General features: G+C 40.4%; 1 protein-coding gene and 1 long non-coding RNA gene across 2 annotated transcripts in view; one reads left to right on the top strand and one right to left on the bottom strand.

Annotated features, from left to right (window-relative positions):
• The window catches only part of pomt2 (protein-O-mannosyltransferase 2), a 43,699-nt gene extending 32,890 nt beyond the window's left edge, over positions 1–10,809 (bottom strand). The window contains exons 1-5 of the mRNA XM_063007175.1: positions 10,274–10,809; positions 10,098–10,182; positions 1,682–1,786; positions 1,411–1,519; positions 313–421 (exon numbers count right to left, since the gene is read on the bottom strand). Of these exons, the coding sequence (XP_062863245.1) occupies positions 313–421; positions 1,411–1,519; positions 1,682–1,786; positions 10,098–10,182; positions 10,274–10,512 (647 nt within the window). The 5' untranslated portion in view covers positions 10,513–10,809. The remainder of the gene's footprint in view (positions 1–312; positions 422–1,410; positions 1,520–1,681; positions 1,787–10,097; positions 10,183–10,273) is intronic.
• Positions 10,810–15,847: 5,038 nt separating this feature from the next.
• LOC134325783 (uncharacterized) lies at positions 15,848–18,019 on the top strand. Its single transcript, XR_010014351.1, has 3 exons — positions 15,848–15,958; positions 17,547–17,647; positions 17,761–18,019. It is a non-coding gene; the product is annotated as an uncharacterized LOC134325783 (long non-coding RNA).
• Positions 18,020–18,644: the final 625 nt, after the last annotated feature.

An 18,644-nucleotide genomic window follows, 5' to 3' on the forward strand; every position in this document is an offset into this window, starting at 1 on the left:
ACCGGCATTATTATTATCCACTGTAAATGATTGTAATTTTACTCTTGTAATAATACCAAGACATGGTTTCACCGAGTTATTTAAAGATGAATCAAGTGTACATATTGTGTGTTGCAAAAATTTCTTTAATTGTAACAATATTTTCTTTTCCATGGGACAGTGTGAGCTGGACCCTGGAGCAGGGCTCTTAACCCCTATTGCTAAGTTGATAAATGTGTCTGCTAAATGCTGTAATGTAAATGTCACACAGTCTATACGAAAAAGCACAGTCCAGATTAAAATCCATATTAGAAACCTAATAACCAAACTTACCTGAATCTTTGCCGATTGAATTTGACCATGCTCAGTACAGATCCCATAATGAAAAACATTAGGATGGGATCCAGCAGGATGTACTGTGAGAGGGTGATACACCCAGTATCTGACAGGAAAGAGACACATAGTACATAGTTTATTTACAAGGTTAAGGTGTGCATTTAAGAGCATTACTTTCTTTTAGAGTAATAAGAGCATAATTAATACATTAACATTACTCAATAGCATAAAATCTATGTGAACATAACTATAATAAACAGGCTAGATAATTTCGTAATCAACCACTTTTTTGTAATATAATTTCACACAATGAAAACAAAATGCATTTACAAGCATAAACAAAGGCATATTTTAAAAATCTAACATATTTGCCAGAATAAGAGTATGATTGTTGATTGGCATGATTTTATGTCTGCAATCTTTAAAATTATAATTTGTTGTAAAATCATTAGATTTTAAAAGCATTCCAACGTTTGAAAAACATGCCAGTATCTTTGAACATTACACATCCAACAACAACTGACATGTTATATATGTTGAGGAAAAGAGTTGCCAGGTCATTGAGTCAGATAAGGGAAACCAAAACACTACACAGAAAAATAATATATTGTTACTGGCCCAGACATATTTTAATGTAATGCAGCATTCTTCATAATTAGAGTCTTCATTATTGGGGAACCACCAAAAAACAAGGCCACCCACAAGGTTTATTTTATTATTAGGATTTTAACGGTTACGGTTTAACGGTTATTTTAATGGTTACTCATTACACAAGGTTCATCAGTTCACAAGGTTATATCGAACAGTCTTGGACAATTTAGTGTCTCCAATTTACCTCACTTGCATGTCTTTGGACTGTGGGAGAAAACCGGAGCACCCAGAGGAAACCCATGAACATGCAAACTCCACAGAATGTATCAACACATTACAAGACACCACACATTCACCATTTACTTTCTCACTCACACTCATCAGCTATTTAGAGCAGGCAATCCACCTTCTTGATGCTTCTGTGAGGTAGGAACACACTGGGAGCACATGGTAAGCTGACAGCGACAGTAAGTGAACATAATTTTTTCTCATCACCATGCTTACCAAAAATTAGCAGTGAAGCTGCAATAAGAGCTGCTGTGGTAGAACCGGAAATCTCAAACACTATCAGGAAGGCCAAGGGTGGCAGACAGGAGCCGAGAGCTGCACAAAGCTAAAAGCATAACAACAGCAGTATAGTAACACAAAATGATATCTAAGACTTTTAATATCAGCTAAAGTGGTTTTAAATCCAAATTTTATCCCTACAAGAAAACGTACTAATAAAACACACAGAACACAGACACAGAAATTACATTTAACCAAACATGTTTACCCCTCTCATTCCCAAGTAGTTGTGATGCTCATATTTGTCCCCTGGTTTGATGAATGGAAAGGTGCCATCATAGCCTGTCAGGTATCCCGCAAGGCCAATCAGCATCTGTCCTCACACAAAAAGAAACAGTTAAATGCTCTCATTTAAAGCGTAGACTTGAGCATCTTATACAGAGAAAGAAAACAAGTATTTATTTTATTCATTATACTTTTAGTGCATACATGAATGCTAGATCTGGACACAATGTACTCACTTTAAAGTACACTGTGCTACACTTTGTTTTACAAACAAACATAAAGAAACTGATGGGGAGGAAATATGAAGATACTATATTAAGATGTATACATCTAAAGTGAAACAAACTGTTGTGCAAATTTTACCTGATTTAATTATACAGAATGTTTCAATTAGTTAATGATTTAAAGCATCAAGTAGTTCTCTAATCTACAGACCCATAGCAAGCAACCTAAACAGCCCTCCCAGTACAACTGGTTCTGTAATACTCACGTTCATGCAGTCACAGGGAGGTTAAGGTTCAGGTCCTAGCAAAACCTGGAGCTGTGATGCACCCACACTATATTCTGCACCATGGTGCCAAATATTACCAGTGTCTACAGTGCTACTGTGATAAATATAGTGCAAATGTGTGCTGTGGTCAGATGAGTCCACATTTCCACATGTGTTTTTTATCATCCGTCATGATATGGGTGTGCATCAGTGGCCACACTATGGGCAACTTGCATGTGTGTGAAGGTGTCATTGACGCAGAGGTGGATTTGGGATTTTAAGGAGTCATACACTATATGGACAAAAGTATTGGGACACTCCCAATTTTTGAAGTCATATATTTCAGCCACAACCACTGCTAACAGGTGTAATAAATTAATTGTGTAAATTAAATTATATGCTTCTAACTTTGCAGCAACAGTTGAGAGAAGGCCCTTTCCTGTTCCAGCATTACTGGGCTACTGTGCACAAAGCAAGGTCTATACAGACATGAAGAAAAGCTTGGTTTAAAGAAACTGCACAGAGGCCTGACCTCAGCCCCACTGAACAGCTTTGGAATGAACTGAAACATCAGTTATGGCTTTCGTGAGGAACATCAGTGCCAGTCATACAAATTCATTCCCACAGACATACTTCAAAGATCACATAGAGGTCAATCTATTTCAATTTGTTTTAAAAAATGGATTTCCAACAAGCTCATGGTCAGGTGTCCAAATACTTTTGGCCATATATTGTATGTCATTTTATTAATACAATTCCAGACAGCAGGTAATGTAGGTGTTATATAGCAACAGGGTCCAGGAACAAAACTCAAATCCAATCACTGCTGTTCTTCCCACACAAAGGTTTACTCCAGGTACTTTGATTTCCTCAGATCTCCCAAACACATACAAACAGTAAACATTCTGAACAAAAGGAAAATGTAAGTCAGTAGTGTTAGAAATTCGGCATACAGGAGTCAGGAGACCGGGTCTTCATCCAAAGAGTCTTTATTAACACATACAGACGTATGGGCGCAGCTTGTAAGACCAACAGAAATCTAACTAGGCATATTCTGGGAAGACTTTATATACACAAGAAATGAGGGGAGGAATTACAGGGATCAAAGGGAACATGAGAAAGAGTGATCAGAGGGGGGGTACTGGAAGGATGCTGGTTTTATAGTGGGTAATATAGGAGAAGGGTGAACAAAAGGGTTTTTGGCTTTGTGAACAAATGGTGACACAATTAGGTGTGGGTAGACAGGATTGGGTGTGTGTAGGATACAGGGAGTGGGGGTAATATGAAGGGATCAAACAGGAGGGTTCATTCAATATACATAAAGGTGTGAGGAGACAGGATTTAGGGGTTTGTAACAGACGGGAAAGGGGAGTAGGTGAAGGGTGAATCTCTCAGTAGGTGAATAGTTTGAATAGTGAATGTGTGGTGCTTTGGATACCAAACTGTGATTGACTGATGTTCTATCCAGCAGAAATGGGGACTCGAGTCCGAGTCGCACATAAGTCGCACATACAGCGACTTCAGAATCGACTCGAACTCGTTTCAAATTACTCGGACTCGAATTGTGACTCGCAAAAAATGACTTGTAGACAACAAGTCAGCAACATTAGTTACATATATATATATACACTGTATATATATACAGTACAGGCCAAAAGTTTGGACACACCTCATTCAATGCGTTTTCTGTATTTTCATGACTATTTACATTGTAGATTCTCACTGAAGGCATCAAAACTATGAATGAACACATGTGGAGTTATGTACTTAACAAAAAAAGGTGAAATAACTGAAAACATGTTTTATTCTAGTTTCTTCAAAATAGCCACCCTTTGCTCTGATTACTGCTTTGCACACTCTTGGCATTCTCTCAATGAGCTTCAAGAGGTAGTCACCTGAAATGGTTTTCAGGTGTGCCTTATCAGGGTTAATTAGTGGAATTTCTTGCTTTATCAATGGGGTTGGGACCATCAGTTGTGTTGTGCAGAAGACAGGTTACTACACAGCCGACAGCCCTATTGGACAACTGTTAAAATTCATATTATGGCAAGAACCAATCAGCTAACTAAAGAAAAACGAGTGGCCATCATTACATTAAGAAATGAAGGTCAGTCAGTACGGAAAATTGCAAAAACTTTAAATGTGTCCCCAAGTGGAGTCACAAAAACCATCAAGCGCTACAGCGAAACTGGCACACACGAGGACCGACCCAGGAAAGGAAGACCAAGAGTCACCTCTGCTTCTCAGGACAAGTTCATCCGAGTCACCAGCCTCAGAAATCGCAAGTTAACAGCAGCTCAGATCACAGACCAGTTGAATGCCACACAGAGTTCTAGCAGCAGACCCATCTCTAGAACAACTGTTAAGAGGAGACTGCGCAAATCAGGCCTTCATGGTCAAATAGCTGCTAGGAAACCACTGCTAAGGAGAGGCAACAAGCAGAAGAGATTTGTTTGGGCCAAAAAACACAAGGAATGGACATTAGACCAGTGGAAATCTGTGCTTTGGTCTGATGAGTCCAAATTTGAGATCTTTGTTTCCAACCGCCATGTCTTTGTGAGACGCAGAAAAGGTGAACGGATGGATTCCACATGCCTGGTTCCCACTGTGAAGCATGGAGGAGGAGCTGTGATGGTGTGGGGGTGTTTTGCTGGTGACACTGTTGGGGATTTATTCAAAATTGAAGGCACACTGAACCAGCATGGCTACCACAGCATCCTGCAGCGACATGCCATCCCATCTGGTTTGCGTTTAGTTGGACCATCATTTATTTTTCAACAGGACAATGACCCCAAACACACCTCCAGGCTGTGTAAGGGCTATTTGACCAAGAAGGAGAGTGATGGAGTGCTGCGGCAGATGACTTGGCCTCCACAGTCACCGGACCTGAACCCAATCGAGATGGTTTGGGGTGAGCTGGACCGCAGAGTGAAGGCAAAGGGGCCAACAAGTGCTAAACACCTCTGGGAACTCCTTCAAGACTGTTGGAAAACCATTTCAGGTGACTACCTCTTGAAGCTCATTGAGAGAATGCCAAGAGTGTGCAAAGCAGTAATCAGAGCAAAGGGTGGCTATTTTGAAGAAACTAGAATATAAAACATGTTTTCAGTTATTTCACCTTTTTTTGTTAAGTACATAACTCCACATGTGTTCATTCATAGTTTTGATGCCTTCAGTGAGAATCTACAATGTAAATAGTCATGACAATACAGAAAACGCATTGAATGAGAAGGTGTGTCCAAACTTCTGGCCTGTACTGTATATATACAGGGGTTGGACAAAATAACTGAAACACCTGTCATTTTAGTGTGGTAGGTTTCATGGCTAAATTGGACCAGTCTGGTGGCCAATCTTCATTAATTGCACATTGCACCAGTAAGAGCAGAGTGTGAAGGTTCAATTAGCAGGGTAAGAGCACAGTTTTGCTTTAAATATTGCAATGCACACAACATTATGGGTGACATACCAGAGTTCAAAAGAGGACAAATTGTTGGTGCACGTCTTGCTGGCGCATCTGTGACCAAGACAGCAAGTCTTTGTGATGTATCAAGAGCCACGGTATCCAGGGTAATGTCAGCATACCACCAAGAAGGACAAACCACATCCAACAGGATTAACTGTGGACGCAAGAGGAAGCTGTCTGAAAGGGATGTTCGGGTGCTAACCCGGATTGTATCCAAAAAACATAAAACCACGGCTGCCCAAATCACGGCAGAATTAAATGTGCACCTCAACTCTCCTGTTTCCACCAGAACTGTCCGTCGGGAGCTCCACACGGTCAATATACACGGCCGGGCTGCTATAGCCAAACCTTTGGTCACTCGTGCCAATGCCAAACGTCGGTTTCAATGGTGCAAGGAGCGCAAATCTTGGGCTGTGGACAATGTGAAACATGTATTGTTCTCTGATGAGTCCACCTTTACTGTTTTCCCCACATCCGGGAGAGTTACGGTGTGGAGAAGCCCCAAAGAAGCGTACCACCCAGACTGTTGCATGCCCAGAGTGAAGCATGGGGGTGGATCAGTGATGGTTTGGGCTGCCATATCATGGCATTCCCTTGGCCCAATACTTGTGCTAGATGGGCGCGTCACTGCCAAGGACTACCGAACCATTCTGGAGGACCATGTGCATCCAAAGGCGGTGCCGTGTATCAGGATGACAATGCACCAATACACACAGCAAGACTGGTGAAAGATTGGTTTGATGAACATGAAAGTGAAGTTGAACATCTCCCATGGCCTGCACAGTCACCAGATCAAAATATTATTGAGCCACTTTGGGGTGTTTTGGAGAAGCGAGTCAGGAAACGTTTTCCTCCACCAGCATCACGTAGTGACCTGGCCACTATCCTGCAAGAAGAATGGCTTAAAATCCCTCTGACCACTGTGCAGGACTTGTATATGTCATTTCCAAGACGAATTGACGCTGTATTGGCCGCAAAAGGAGGCCCTACACCATACTAATAAATTATTGTGGTCTAAAACCAGGCGTTTCAGTTATTTTCTCCAACACCTGTGTGTGTGTATATATATATATATATATATATATATATATATACAGTGTATCACAAAAGTGAGTACACCCCTCACATTTCTGCAAATATTTCATTATATCTTATCATGGGACAACACTATAGACATGAAACTTGGATATAACTTAGAGTAGTCAGTGTACAGCTTGTATAGCAGTGTAGATTTACTGTCTTCTGAAAATAACTCAACACACAGCTATTAATGTCTAAATAGCTGGCAACATAAGTGAGTACACCCCACAGTGAACATGTCCAAATTGTGCCCAAATGTGTCGTTGTCCCTCCCTGGTGTCATGTGTCAAGGTCCCAGGTGTAAATGGGGAGCAGGGCTGTTAAATTTGGTGTTTTGGGTACAATTCTCTCATACTGGCCACTGGATATTCAACATGGCACCTCATGGCAAAGAACTCTCTGAGGATGTGAGAAATAGAATTGTTGCTCTCCACAAAGATGGCCTGGGCTATAAGAAGATTGCTAACACCCTTAAACTGAGCTACAGCATGGAGGCCAAGGTCATACAGCGGTTTTCCAGGACAGGTTCCACTCGGAACAGGCTTCGCCAGGGTCGACCAAAGAAGTTGAGTCCACATGTTCCGCGTCATATCCAGAGGTTGGCTTTAAAAAATAGACACATGAGTGCTGCCAGCATTGCTGCAGAGGTTGAAGACGTGGGAGGTCAGCCTGTCAGTGCTCAGACCATACACCGCACACTGCATCAACTCAGTCTGCATGGTCGTCATCCCAGAAGGAAGCTGACGCACAAGAAAGCCCGCAAACAGTTTGCTGAAGACAAGCAGTCCAAGAACATGGATTACTGGAATGCCCTGTGGTCTGACGAGACCAAGATAAACTTGTTTGGCTCAGATGGTGTCCAGCATGTGTGGCGGCGCCATGGTGAGAAGTACCAAGACAACTGTATCTTGCCTACAGTCAAGCATGGTGGTGGTAGCATCATGGTCTTGGGCTGCATGAGTGTTGCTGGCACCGGGGAGCTGCATTTCATTGAGGGAAACATGAATTCCAACATGTACTGTGACATTCTGAAACAGAGCATGATCCCCTCCCTTCGAAAACTGGGCCTCATGGCAGTTTTCCAACAGGATAACGACCCCAAACACAACCTCCAAGATGACAACTGCCTTGCTGAGGAAGCTGAAGGTAAAGGTGATGGACTAAACCCAATTGAGCACCTGTGGCGCATCCTCAAGTGGAAGGTGGAGGAGTTCAAGGTGTCTAACATCCACCAGCTCCGTGATATCATCATGGAGGAGTGGAAGAGGATTCCAGTAGCAACCTGTGCAGCTCTGGTGAATTCCATGCCCAGTAGGGTTAAGGCAGTGCTGGATAATAATGGTGGTCACACAAAATATTGACACTTTGGGCACAATTTGGACATGTTCACTGTGGGGTGTACTCACTTATGTTGCCAGCCATTTAGACATTAATGGCTGTGTGTTGAGTTATTTTCAGAAGACAGTAAATCTACACTGCTATACAAGTTGTACACTGACTACTCTAAGTTATATCCAAGTTTTATTTCTAAAGTGTTGTCCCATGAAAAGATATAATAAAATATTTGCAGAAATGTGAGGGGTGTACTCACTTTTGTGATACACTGTATATATATATATTAGGGCTGTCAAACGATTAAAATTTTTAATCGCGATTAATCTCAGAATTTCATATAGTTAATCGCGATTAATCACATTAAAAAAAATCTGTGTAAATGTTATAGAAAACAAGGATTTTTAAGTGAAATGTTACAATTAAAATGGTGAACACATTTTATGCTAAATGTACTGATGTTAAAAACTGCTGGGACAAGAGAAAACTGTAAGGGAGTTTTATTCACTCACATACTAGGCAGTAAATGTCAGATTGTAGGTTAGAATTTCTCCATCAGCAAACATTGTAGATCAGCGGTGCTTTAGGTGGGATAAGGCGTAGTTATTGTATCAGACTTGTCTGTGGTTGTATCGTGACGATGGTTTGATGGACGTTTCTACACGAAGTGAGTGTGTTTTGACCCTTTGGGGCTTCCATAGTTTATGAACTAACGTGCTCGACTCAGCTTTCCGGTATTCGGTACAGAAGAAGAAGTTAATTAAGTGTAATAAAGTGTTCTGCTCCCGACAACTTGTGAATATAGCGTGTATTTATTTCTTTATTATGCAAGTGCATCACTACCACGATCGGTTACATTATGTTAACAAACCGCAAATGAAAAACGGTGGCAAGTCCGACATTAAAACGTTTGTTCTACCAGTCAAGTGTCAACATGAACTAGAATTTGCGTTAATGGCACTAATTTTTTTAATCGCGTTAAATTGAGGTCGCGTTAATGCGTTATTATCGCGTTAACTTCGACAGCCCTAATATATATATACAGTATATATATATGATCCGACATCATTCGGATCGTGTCATTTTCTGCTCTCTAATAACGCTCTAGCAAATGTCTTAACCCGAAATGCAATGGGTAAATGTTCCAGCCAGCTTCCAGTGTAGCGATGAAGCGTCGCTCCCTACCTTTGGAATTTCAATTAAAATGGTGGAATACCCTACGTAGTGCACTTCACTGGAACAGCTGGTGTGAATGAAACGCTCCTACAGAATTGGCGCTAATGGTTGGAAGACCGCTTTCTGAACCAATCAGACCTTCTGATTTAAATTTTTAGTAAGAAATGCTGTTATTTGCATTTATTTAGTTTGCAGCGTCACACAGATGATGTGTCAATGAAACGCTTGAGTTAGTGTTTTACTTCACAACCGGGAAAAGTTTGGAGGTTTTTAATTATATGCACATTTACAAACTAACTAATTTAATGGGACACACACTTATAAATTTAATAGCATCTAGGACAACATAAGCTAAGGTAAGCAGTGGTTATGATTTTTTTCATGTGTTTTGGATTTTGGCCGCTGTGCCTGATTTATTGTGCGCTTTTGTTTGGCAATGAAAACAAAACGTATCAGTTAAAGCTTTTAACTGGTACCTAGGAAAGTAAAGGCATTAAGTAAAACGGCAAAAAACAATTGCTAATCTGTTGTTGTTGTTTTTTTATCTGAACTTACACGTTATTTGTTTTTACGCTACATTTCCAATATATGTTTTGTGTAGATTATATTGACTCGTGACTTGACTCGGACTCTAGCCTAAAAACTCATGACTTGACTCGGACTCTAGCCTAAAGACTCGTGACCTGACTCGGACTCTAGCCTAAAGACTCATGACTTGACTCGTATTTTGTGACTTGTGAACATCTCTGCTATCCAGGCACTAGACCCACAGCAACCCTGATCAGAACAAGGTAATAACTGAAGATGAACAAAAACAACATTTCAACATCCAAAATGGAAACGAGTTTGGCATCTCACCTTGCCAAGTGGTGGATGAACGTCAAAGAAAGAAGTGCGGTTAATATAATAGCTGCCCATCTTCCCAAAGTGGGTTTCATCCCAACTGTAAGGAAAAAAACAAACCGGTTCAATTTCTGATTATATGTAACATTTAGATTTGTGTTTTGTTTATGTATTTTAGTAGAAATGCTCACCAGACATGAGGCGGCTCTGTGAGTCTATAGAAGCGGGTAAACACAGACAGCAACAGCACTGTGAGTAAAGAAAACACTGCTACACCGGGACTGTTACCATAAACCAGTTTAAGGTCCTTTTTACTCCGGTTTAAACATAATCCGTTCCTACTGTCTGATGTTTCAAGCAGCTTTTCAGGTTTTCTTCTCCGATTTCGCAGTGCATGTGAGCTCTGGTTCTGTCCTCCATCCTCATCCATCAGAAACCGTTTCAATGTAAACAATCCGGTTAAATAACGGCGTCTGAATAACCGACCTGCTTTAAAGCACTTAAGCTAACAGTTAACAGAGGAATGAACAAAGCCTGGTGTTAACTCTCATTGTATCCCCGTTACGAGCGCAATAGACAGTAAAATGAAAAAATAAACATGTAAAACATGGTGGCAATGTTGTGTAGAGTGTGTATGTAATATATGTAATATATGTAATATAGCTAATAGTGCAGTTACAAAGCCATTAGTGTGTAATACTAGTCTGTAATATTTACTCCATAGCCTCAACTTTCAATGCTACTTCTTCTACTGCTAATGTTGGATACCAAACTCGACGACGTGCATTACACCACCTTGTGGTGCACCGTCGGGTTAGAACCGTGAAAATTCTAAAGGCTATGCCCAAAAGTATATGGACAGCTTATTTTTAGCCTGTTGGTCATCCCATTCCTACGGAGCCCCTTAGGGGTCACTAAGGAAAAAAATATATATGAAGAGCGTAATCCGTACCCTCGGTTTAGTAAACCGTACGCTCGGTTTAGTAATCCGTACCCTCGGTTTAGTAAACCGTACCCTCGGTTTAGTAATCCGTACCCTCGGTTTAGTAAACCGTACGCACGGATTGTCTGCGCTACAAGTTTTACTGTGCGCCCACACCCCGTTTTACGGTAATACAGTTGCGAAGCATTGAAGAGGATAAAGCATCTTTTTGCAGCTTAATATACTATATATTAGATATAATAACACACACACACACACACACACACACACACACACACACATATATATATATATATATATATATATGTGTGTGTGTGTGTTATTATATCTAATATATAGTATATTAAGCTGCAAAAAGATGCTTTATCCTCTTCAATGCTTCGCAACTATATATATACTGTATGTATATATATATATATACAGTGTATCACAAAAGTGAGTACACCCCTCACATTTCTGCAGATATTTAAGTATATCTTTTCATGGGACAACACTGACAAAATGACACTTTGACACAATGAAAAGTAGTCTGTGTGCAGCTTATATAACAGTGTAAATTTATTCTTCCCTCAAAATAACTCAATATACAGCCATTAATGTCTAAACCACCGGCAACAAAAGTGAGTACACCCCTAAGAGACTACACCCCTAAATGTCCAAATTGAGCACTGCTTGTCATTTTCCCTCCAAAATGTCATGTGATTTGTTAGTGTTACTAGGTCTCAGGTGTGCATAGGGAGCAGGTGTGTTCAATTTAGTAGTACAGCTCTCACACTCTCTCATACTGGTCACTGAAAGTTCCAACATGGCACCTCATGGCAAAGAACTCTCTGAGGATCTTAAAAGACGAATTGTTGCTCTACATGAAGATGGCCAAGGCTACAAGAAGATTGCCAACACCCTGAAACTGAACTGCAGCACAGTGGCCAAGATCATCCAGCGTCTTAAAAGAGCAGGGTCCACTCAGAACAGAGCTCGCGTTGGTCGTCCAAAGAAGCTGAGTGCACGTGCTCAGCATCACATCCAACTGCTGTCTTTGAAAGATAGGCGCAGGAGTGCTGTCAGCATTGCTGCAGAGATTGAAAAGGTGGGGGGTCAGCCTGTCAGTGCTCAGACCATACGCCGCACACTACATCAAATTGGTCTGCATGGCTGTCACCCCAGAAGGAAGCCTCTTCTGAAGTCTCTACACAAGAAAGCCCGCAAACAGTTTGCTGAAGACATGTCAACAAAGGACATGGATTACTGGAACCATGTCCTATGGTCTGATGAGACCAAGATTAATTTGTTTGGTTCAGATGGTCTCAAGCATGTGTGGCGGCAATCAGGTGAGGAGTACAAAGATAAGTGTGTCATGCCTACAGTCAAGCATGGTGGTGGGAATGCCATGGTCTGGGGCTGCATGAGTGCAGCAGGTGTTGGGGAGTTACATTTCATTGAGGGACACATGAACTCCAATATGTACTGTGAAATACTGAAGCAGAGCATGATCCCCTCCCTCCGGAAACTGGGTCGCAGGGCAGTGTTCCAGCATGATAATGACCCCAAACACACCTCTAAGACGACCACTGCTTTATTGAAGAGGCTGAGGGTAAAGGTGATGGACTGGCCAAGCATGTCTCCAGACCTAAACCCAATAGAACATCTTTGGGGCATCCTCAAGCGGAAGGTGGAGGAGCGCAAAGTCTCGAATATCCGCCAGCTCCGTGATGTCGTCATGGAGGAGTGGAAAAGCATTCCAGTGGCAACCTGTGAAGCTCTGGTAAACTCCATGCCCAGGAGAGTTAAGGCAGTTCTGGGAAATAATGGTGGCCACACAAAATATTGACACTTCAGGAACTTTCACTAAGGGGTGTACTCACTTTTGTTGCCGGTGGTTTAGACATTAATGGCTGTATATTGAGTTATTTTGAGGGAAGAATAAATTTACACTGTTATATAAGCTGCACACAGACTACTTTTCATTGTGTCAAAGTGTCATTTTGTCAGTGTTGTCCCATGAAAAGATATACTTAAATATCTGCAGAAATGTGAGGGGTGTACTCACTTTTGTGATACACTGTATATATATATATATATATATATATATATACAGTGTATCACAAAAGTGAGTACACCCCTCACATTTCTGCAGATATTGAAGTATATCTTTTCATGGGACAACACTGACTAAATGACACTTTGACACAATGAAAAGTAGTCTGTGTGCAGCTTATATAACAGTGTAAATTTATTCTTCCCTCAAAATAACTCAATATACAGCCATTAATGTCTAAACCACCGGCAACAAAAGTGAGTACACCCCTTAGTGAAAGTTCCTGAAGTGTCAATATTTTGTGTGGCCACCATTATTTCCCAGAACTGCCTTAACTCTCCTGGGCATGAAGTTTACCAGAGCTTCACAGGTTGCCACTGGAATGCTTTTCCACTCCTCCATGATGACATCACGGAGCTGGCGGATATTCGAGACTTTGCGCTCCTCCACCTTCCGCTTGAGGATGCCCCAAAGATGTTCTATTGGGTTTAGGTCTGGAGACATGCTTGGCCAGTCCATCACCTTTACCCTCAGCCTCTTCAATAAAGCAGTGGTCGTCTTAGAGGTGTGTTTGGGGTCATTATCATGCTGGAACACTGCCCTGCGACCCAGTTTCCGGAGTGAGGGGATCATGCTCTGCTTCAGTATTTCACAGTACATATTGGAGTTCATGTGTCCGTCAATGAAATGTAACTCCCCAACACCTGCTGCACTCATGCAGCCCCAGACCATGGCATTCCCACCACCATGCTTGACTGTAGGCATGACACACTTATCTTTGTACTCCTCACCTGATTGCCGCCACACATGCTTGAGACCATCTGAACCAAACAAATTAATCTTGGTCTCATCAGACCATAGGACATGGTTCCAGTAATCCATGTCCTTTGTTGACATGTCTTCAGCAAACTGTTTGCGGGCTTTCTTGTGTAGAGACTTCAGAAGAGGCTTCCTTCTGGGGTGACAGCCATGCAGACCAATTTGATGTAGTGTGCGGCGTATGGTCTGAGCACTGACAGGCTGACCCCCCACCTTTTCAATCTCTGCAGCAATGCTGACAGCACTCCTGCGCCTATCTTTCAAAGACAGCAGTTGGATGTGACGCTGAGCACGTGCACTCAGCTTCTTTGGACGACCAACGCGAGGTCTGTTCTGAGTGGACCCTGCTCTTTTAAAACGCTGGATGATCTTGGCCACTGTGCTGCAGCTCAGTTTCAGGGTGTTGGCAATCTTCTTGTAGCCTTGGCCATCTTCATGTAGCGCAACAATTCGTCTTTTAAGATCCTCAGAGAGTTCTTTGCCATGAGGTGCCATGTTGGAACTTTCAGTGACCAGTATGAGAGAGTGTGAGAGCTGTACTACTAAATTGAACACACCTGCTCCCTATGCACACCTGAGACCTAGTAACACTAACAAATCACTTGACATTTTGGAGGGAAAATGACAAGCAGTGCTCAATTTGGACATTTAGGCGTGTAGTCTCTTAGGGGTGTACTCACTTTTGTTGCCGGTGGTTTAGACATTAATGGCTGTATATTGAGTTATTTTGAGGGAAGAATAAATTTACACTGTTATATAAGCTGCACACAGACTACTTTTCATTGTGTCAAAGTGTCATTTTGTCAGTGTTGTCCCATGAAAAGATATACTTAAATATCTGCAGAAATGTGAGGGGTGTACTCACTTTTGTGATACACTGTATATATATATAGAGGCAACAAAAGACATACCATGGTAAAATTATTCAAATGTAAAATTTTAAAATTCCATTAAAACAAGTGGAATTGTTACAGACCAATTTGAAAGGTCTAAAATAAGCAAATCAAATTATTATCAGAGCACTCCACTTTTTTCTTTAAGAGCATTAACTCTTTTATTAATGGAATACATTTCAGACATCTTTACTGTAGTAATCTGGGGTGATGGGATAGCAAACTTATTAAAAAGTCAAATCAATAACAATAAATAAACAATAAATAAATAAATAACACTAGTACTTATCTTGTGATTTTGAGACTATTTTACCCTAGGAATTTAGAATAATAGGATTGCAAACCAACGTAAAGTAAAATGCAAATCAAATTATTATCAAATCACCCCATCAGACTCTTAAAGAATACTTCTACTTACTGACTTTATGAGTCTCAGACATTTATACTGTACATTTCACTTTACGTTAGTTTGCAATCCTATTATTCTAAATTCCTAAGGTAAAATACTCTCAAATCACAAGCTGAGTACTCGTGTTATTTATGATTGTGGGGTGGCATTTGATAAGATTTTGATTTTACTTTTTAATAAGTTTGCTATCCCATCACCCCAGCTGTAAAAAGATGCTTTATTCTCTTCAATGCTTCGCAACTGTATTACCGTAAAACGGGGTGTGGGCGCACAATAAAACTTGTAGCGCAGACAATCCGTGCGTACGGTTTACTAAACCGAGGGTACGGATTACTAAACCGAGGGTACGGATTACTAAACCGTGCGTACGGTTTACTAAACTGAGGGTACGGATTTTGTCTTCACATATTTTTTTTCCTTAGTGACCCCTAAGGGGCTCCGTAGGGTAGTTCACTGTGTTTGAGGTTGGAATCTTTGCAGGCTACTGGAGTAGATCTGGGCGGTTCCTGAATCACCCGGGTTAATGATTCTAATCTTCGTACTGAATCAGGAATCACGAGTCCGGGGTCATATGAGTCCTCTGATTGGCTGCTGCTAAGTACACAAGGCGAGTAAGCAGGCTCACCGAAACCGCAGACTCAGATGATTTGGCTGAACAGGTGTTACGGAGAATTCAGTTCCCCCTGTTTCCCCTTTAACGCGCATGTGCAAAAATCATGACGTTTTTTTCAGTCGCTTCGTTGAGCGTCGGTTTATTTGGAATATGTGTTTATAGCGGTATGTTCTTTTCACATTTCATGTTGTATGTTAGGTAGTTTGTGATTAAATACATACTTTAAAGTACTGAGTGAACTACTGTCAGAGGTTTTATTGCTCCACCGCAAGTCAGAGGTTTTCACACTGCTGTCTTCAGCCTTGCTGTCAATCAACTAGAATTAACGTGTCAGATTTATTTGTAAATAAATCCTAATACAGGACATGCTCTTATTCACACACTAGTTTAAGGTTATTCATCTCAGCTGCACTACCATTTACTTTCAAGAATAGTTTCATTCATGGTGATCTCTCTCGTTCATTTAAACTTCACAAACTGCATCCATGTGATTTTAAAATTAACAAACAGTATGTAGAACAAGTTTAACCTATAGATCAGTCCATTATACTAACAACACAGGGGGGAACACATTTACCTGGAGACCTGGGGAATATGGTTCCCCACATGTATATTACTGTGTGTGTAATTATAAAACACTACAGTGATGCTGGTGATGTTAACTGTTGTTATTATGTAGAACAAGTTTAACCTATAGATCAGTCCATTATACTAACAACACAGGGGGGAACAGATTTACCTGGAGACCTGGGGAATATGGTTCCCCACATGTATATCACTGTGTGTGTAATTATAAAACACTACAGTGATGCTGGTGATGTATTTAACTGTTGTTATTATGTAGAACAAGTTTAACCTATAGATCAGTCCATTATACTAAAAACACAGGGGGGGAACCCATTTACCTGAAGACCTGGGGAATATGGTTCCCCACATGTATATCACTGTGTGTGTAATTATAAAACACTACAGTGATGCTGGTGATGTATTTAACTGTTGTTATTATGTAGAACAAGTTTAACCTATAGATCAGTCCATTATACTAAAAACACAGGGGGGAACACATTTACCTGAAGACCTGGAGAATATGGTTCCCCACATGTATATCACTGTGATGATTCTTTTTTTTTTTAATGCAAACTACAGGCACACACACATTTTAAGAACAAAATATCTGTATTAGAAATTAGTGTTAAACTAAATTATGCATATATTACAATTATGCAAATATATAATAAAGAAATCCACCTCAATGCAAATTAAAACTTAAATACATATTTATAGCTTAATAGAAATATATATATTTTTAAACGAAATAAAATAAAATCTGGGATGGTGCCCTGGGATTGACTAGCATCACATCCATAGTGCACTCCTGCCGTACGTCCAGTTTCCCCAGGAACAGTTCTGGATCCTCCACGGCCATGACCAGGATAAAGCAGTTACTAAACAGAAATGAATGATTAATTTACTATCTACTTTATAAATAAACTAAAAGAGCAACATAAAATAAAATACAGCAACAAGCAAACTTTTTAGAAATAACATCCCAGTTAACCTTGGTCTAATCTTCAGTACATGCCGGACAATGAAGGTCTTCCTCTACTGGTGGGTTGCCAACACATGACTGGTGGTACCAAAGAAATAGTAATAATGCCTTAATTTTATTGGCTTTTTCATTGCACCATGCTATTATATATGTATGTCCTTGACTTTCCCTCTGGGATTAATAAAGTGATCTATCTATTATAGCCTGTGATGGATGTGACAGATGGTACCACCAGTCATGTGTTGGCAACCCACCAGTAGAGGAAGACCTTCATTGTCTGGCATGTACTGAAGATTAGACCAAGGTTAACTGGGATGTTATTTCTAAAAAGTTTGCTTGTTGCTGTATTTTATTTTATGTTGCTCTTTTAGTTTATTTATAAAGTAGATAGTAAATTAATCATTCATTTCTGTTTAGTAACTGCTTTATCCTGGTCATGGCCGTGGAGGATCCAGAACTGTTCCTGGGGAAACTGGACGTACGGCAGGAGTGCACTATGGATGTGATGCTAGTCAATCCCAGGGCACCATCCCAGATTTTATTTTATTTCGTTTAAAAATATATATATTTCTATTAAGCTATAAATATGTATTTAAGTTTTAATTTGCATTGAGGTGGATTTCTTTATTATATATTTGCATAATTGTAATATATGCATAATTTAGTTTAACACTAATTTCTAATACAGATATTTTGTTCTTAAAATGTGTGTGTGCCTGTAGTTTGCATTAAAAAAAAAAAGAATCATCACAGTGATATACATGTGGGGAACCATATTCTCCAGGTCTTCAGGTAAATGTGTTCCCCCCTGTGTTTTTAGTATAATGGACTGATCTATAGGTTAAACTTGTTCTACATAATAACAACAGTTAAATACATCACCAGCATCACTGTAGTGTTTTATAATTACACACACAGTGATATACATGTGGGGAACCATTTTTTCCAGGTCTCCAGGTAAATGTGTTCCCCCCTGTGTTGTTAGTATAATGGACTGATCTATAGGTTAAACTTGTTCTACATAATAACAACAGTTAAATACATCACCAGCATCACTGTAGTGTTTTATAATTACACACACAGTGATATACATGTGGGGAACCATATTCCCCAGGTCTCCAGGTAAATCTGTTCCCCCCTGTGTTGTTAGTATAATGGACTGATCTATAGGTTAAACTTGTTCTACATAATAACAACAGTTAAATACATCACCAGCATCACTGTAGTGTTTTATAATTACACACACAGTGATATACATGTGGGGAACCATTTTTTCCAGGTCTCCAGGTAAATGTGTTCCC

This window comes from Trichomycterus rosablanca, chromosome 13, assembly GCF_030014385.1.
Source record: "Trichomycterus rosablanca isolate fTriRos1 chromosome 13, fTriRos1.hap1, whole genome shotgun sequence".
Lineage (NCBI taxonomy): Eukaryota > Metazoa > Chordata > Actinopteri > Siluriformes > Trichomycteridae > Trichomycterus > Trichomycterus rosablanca.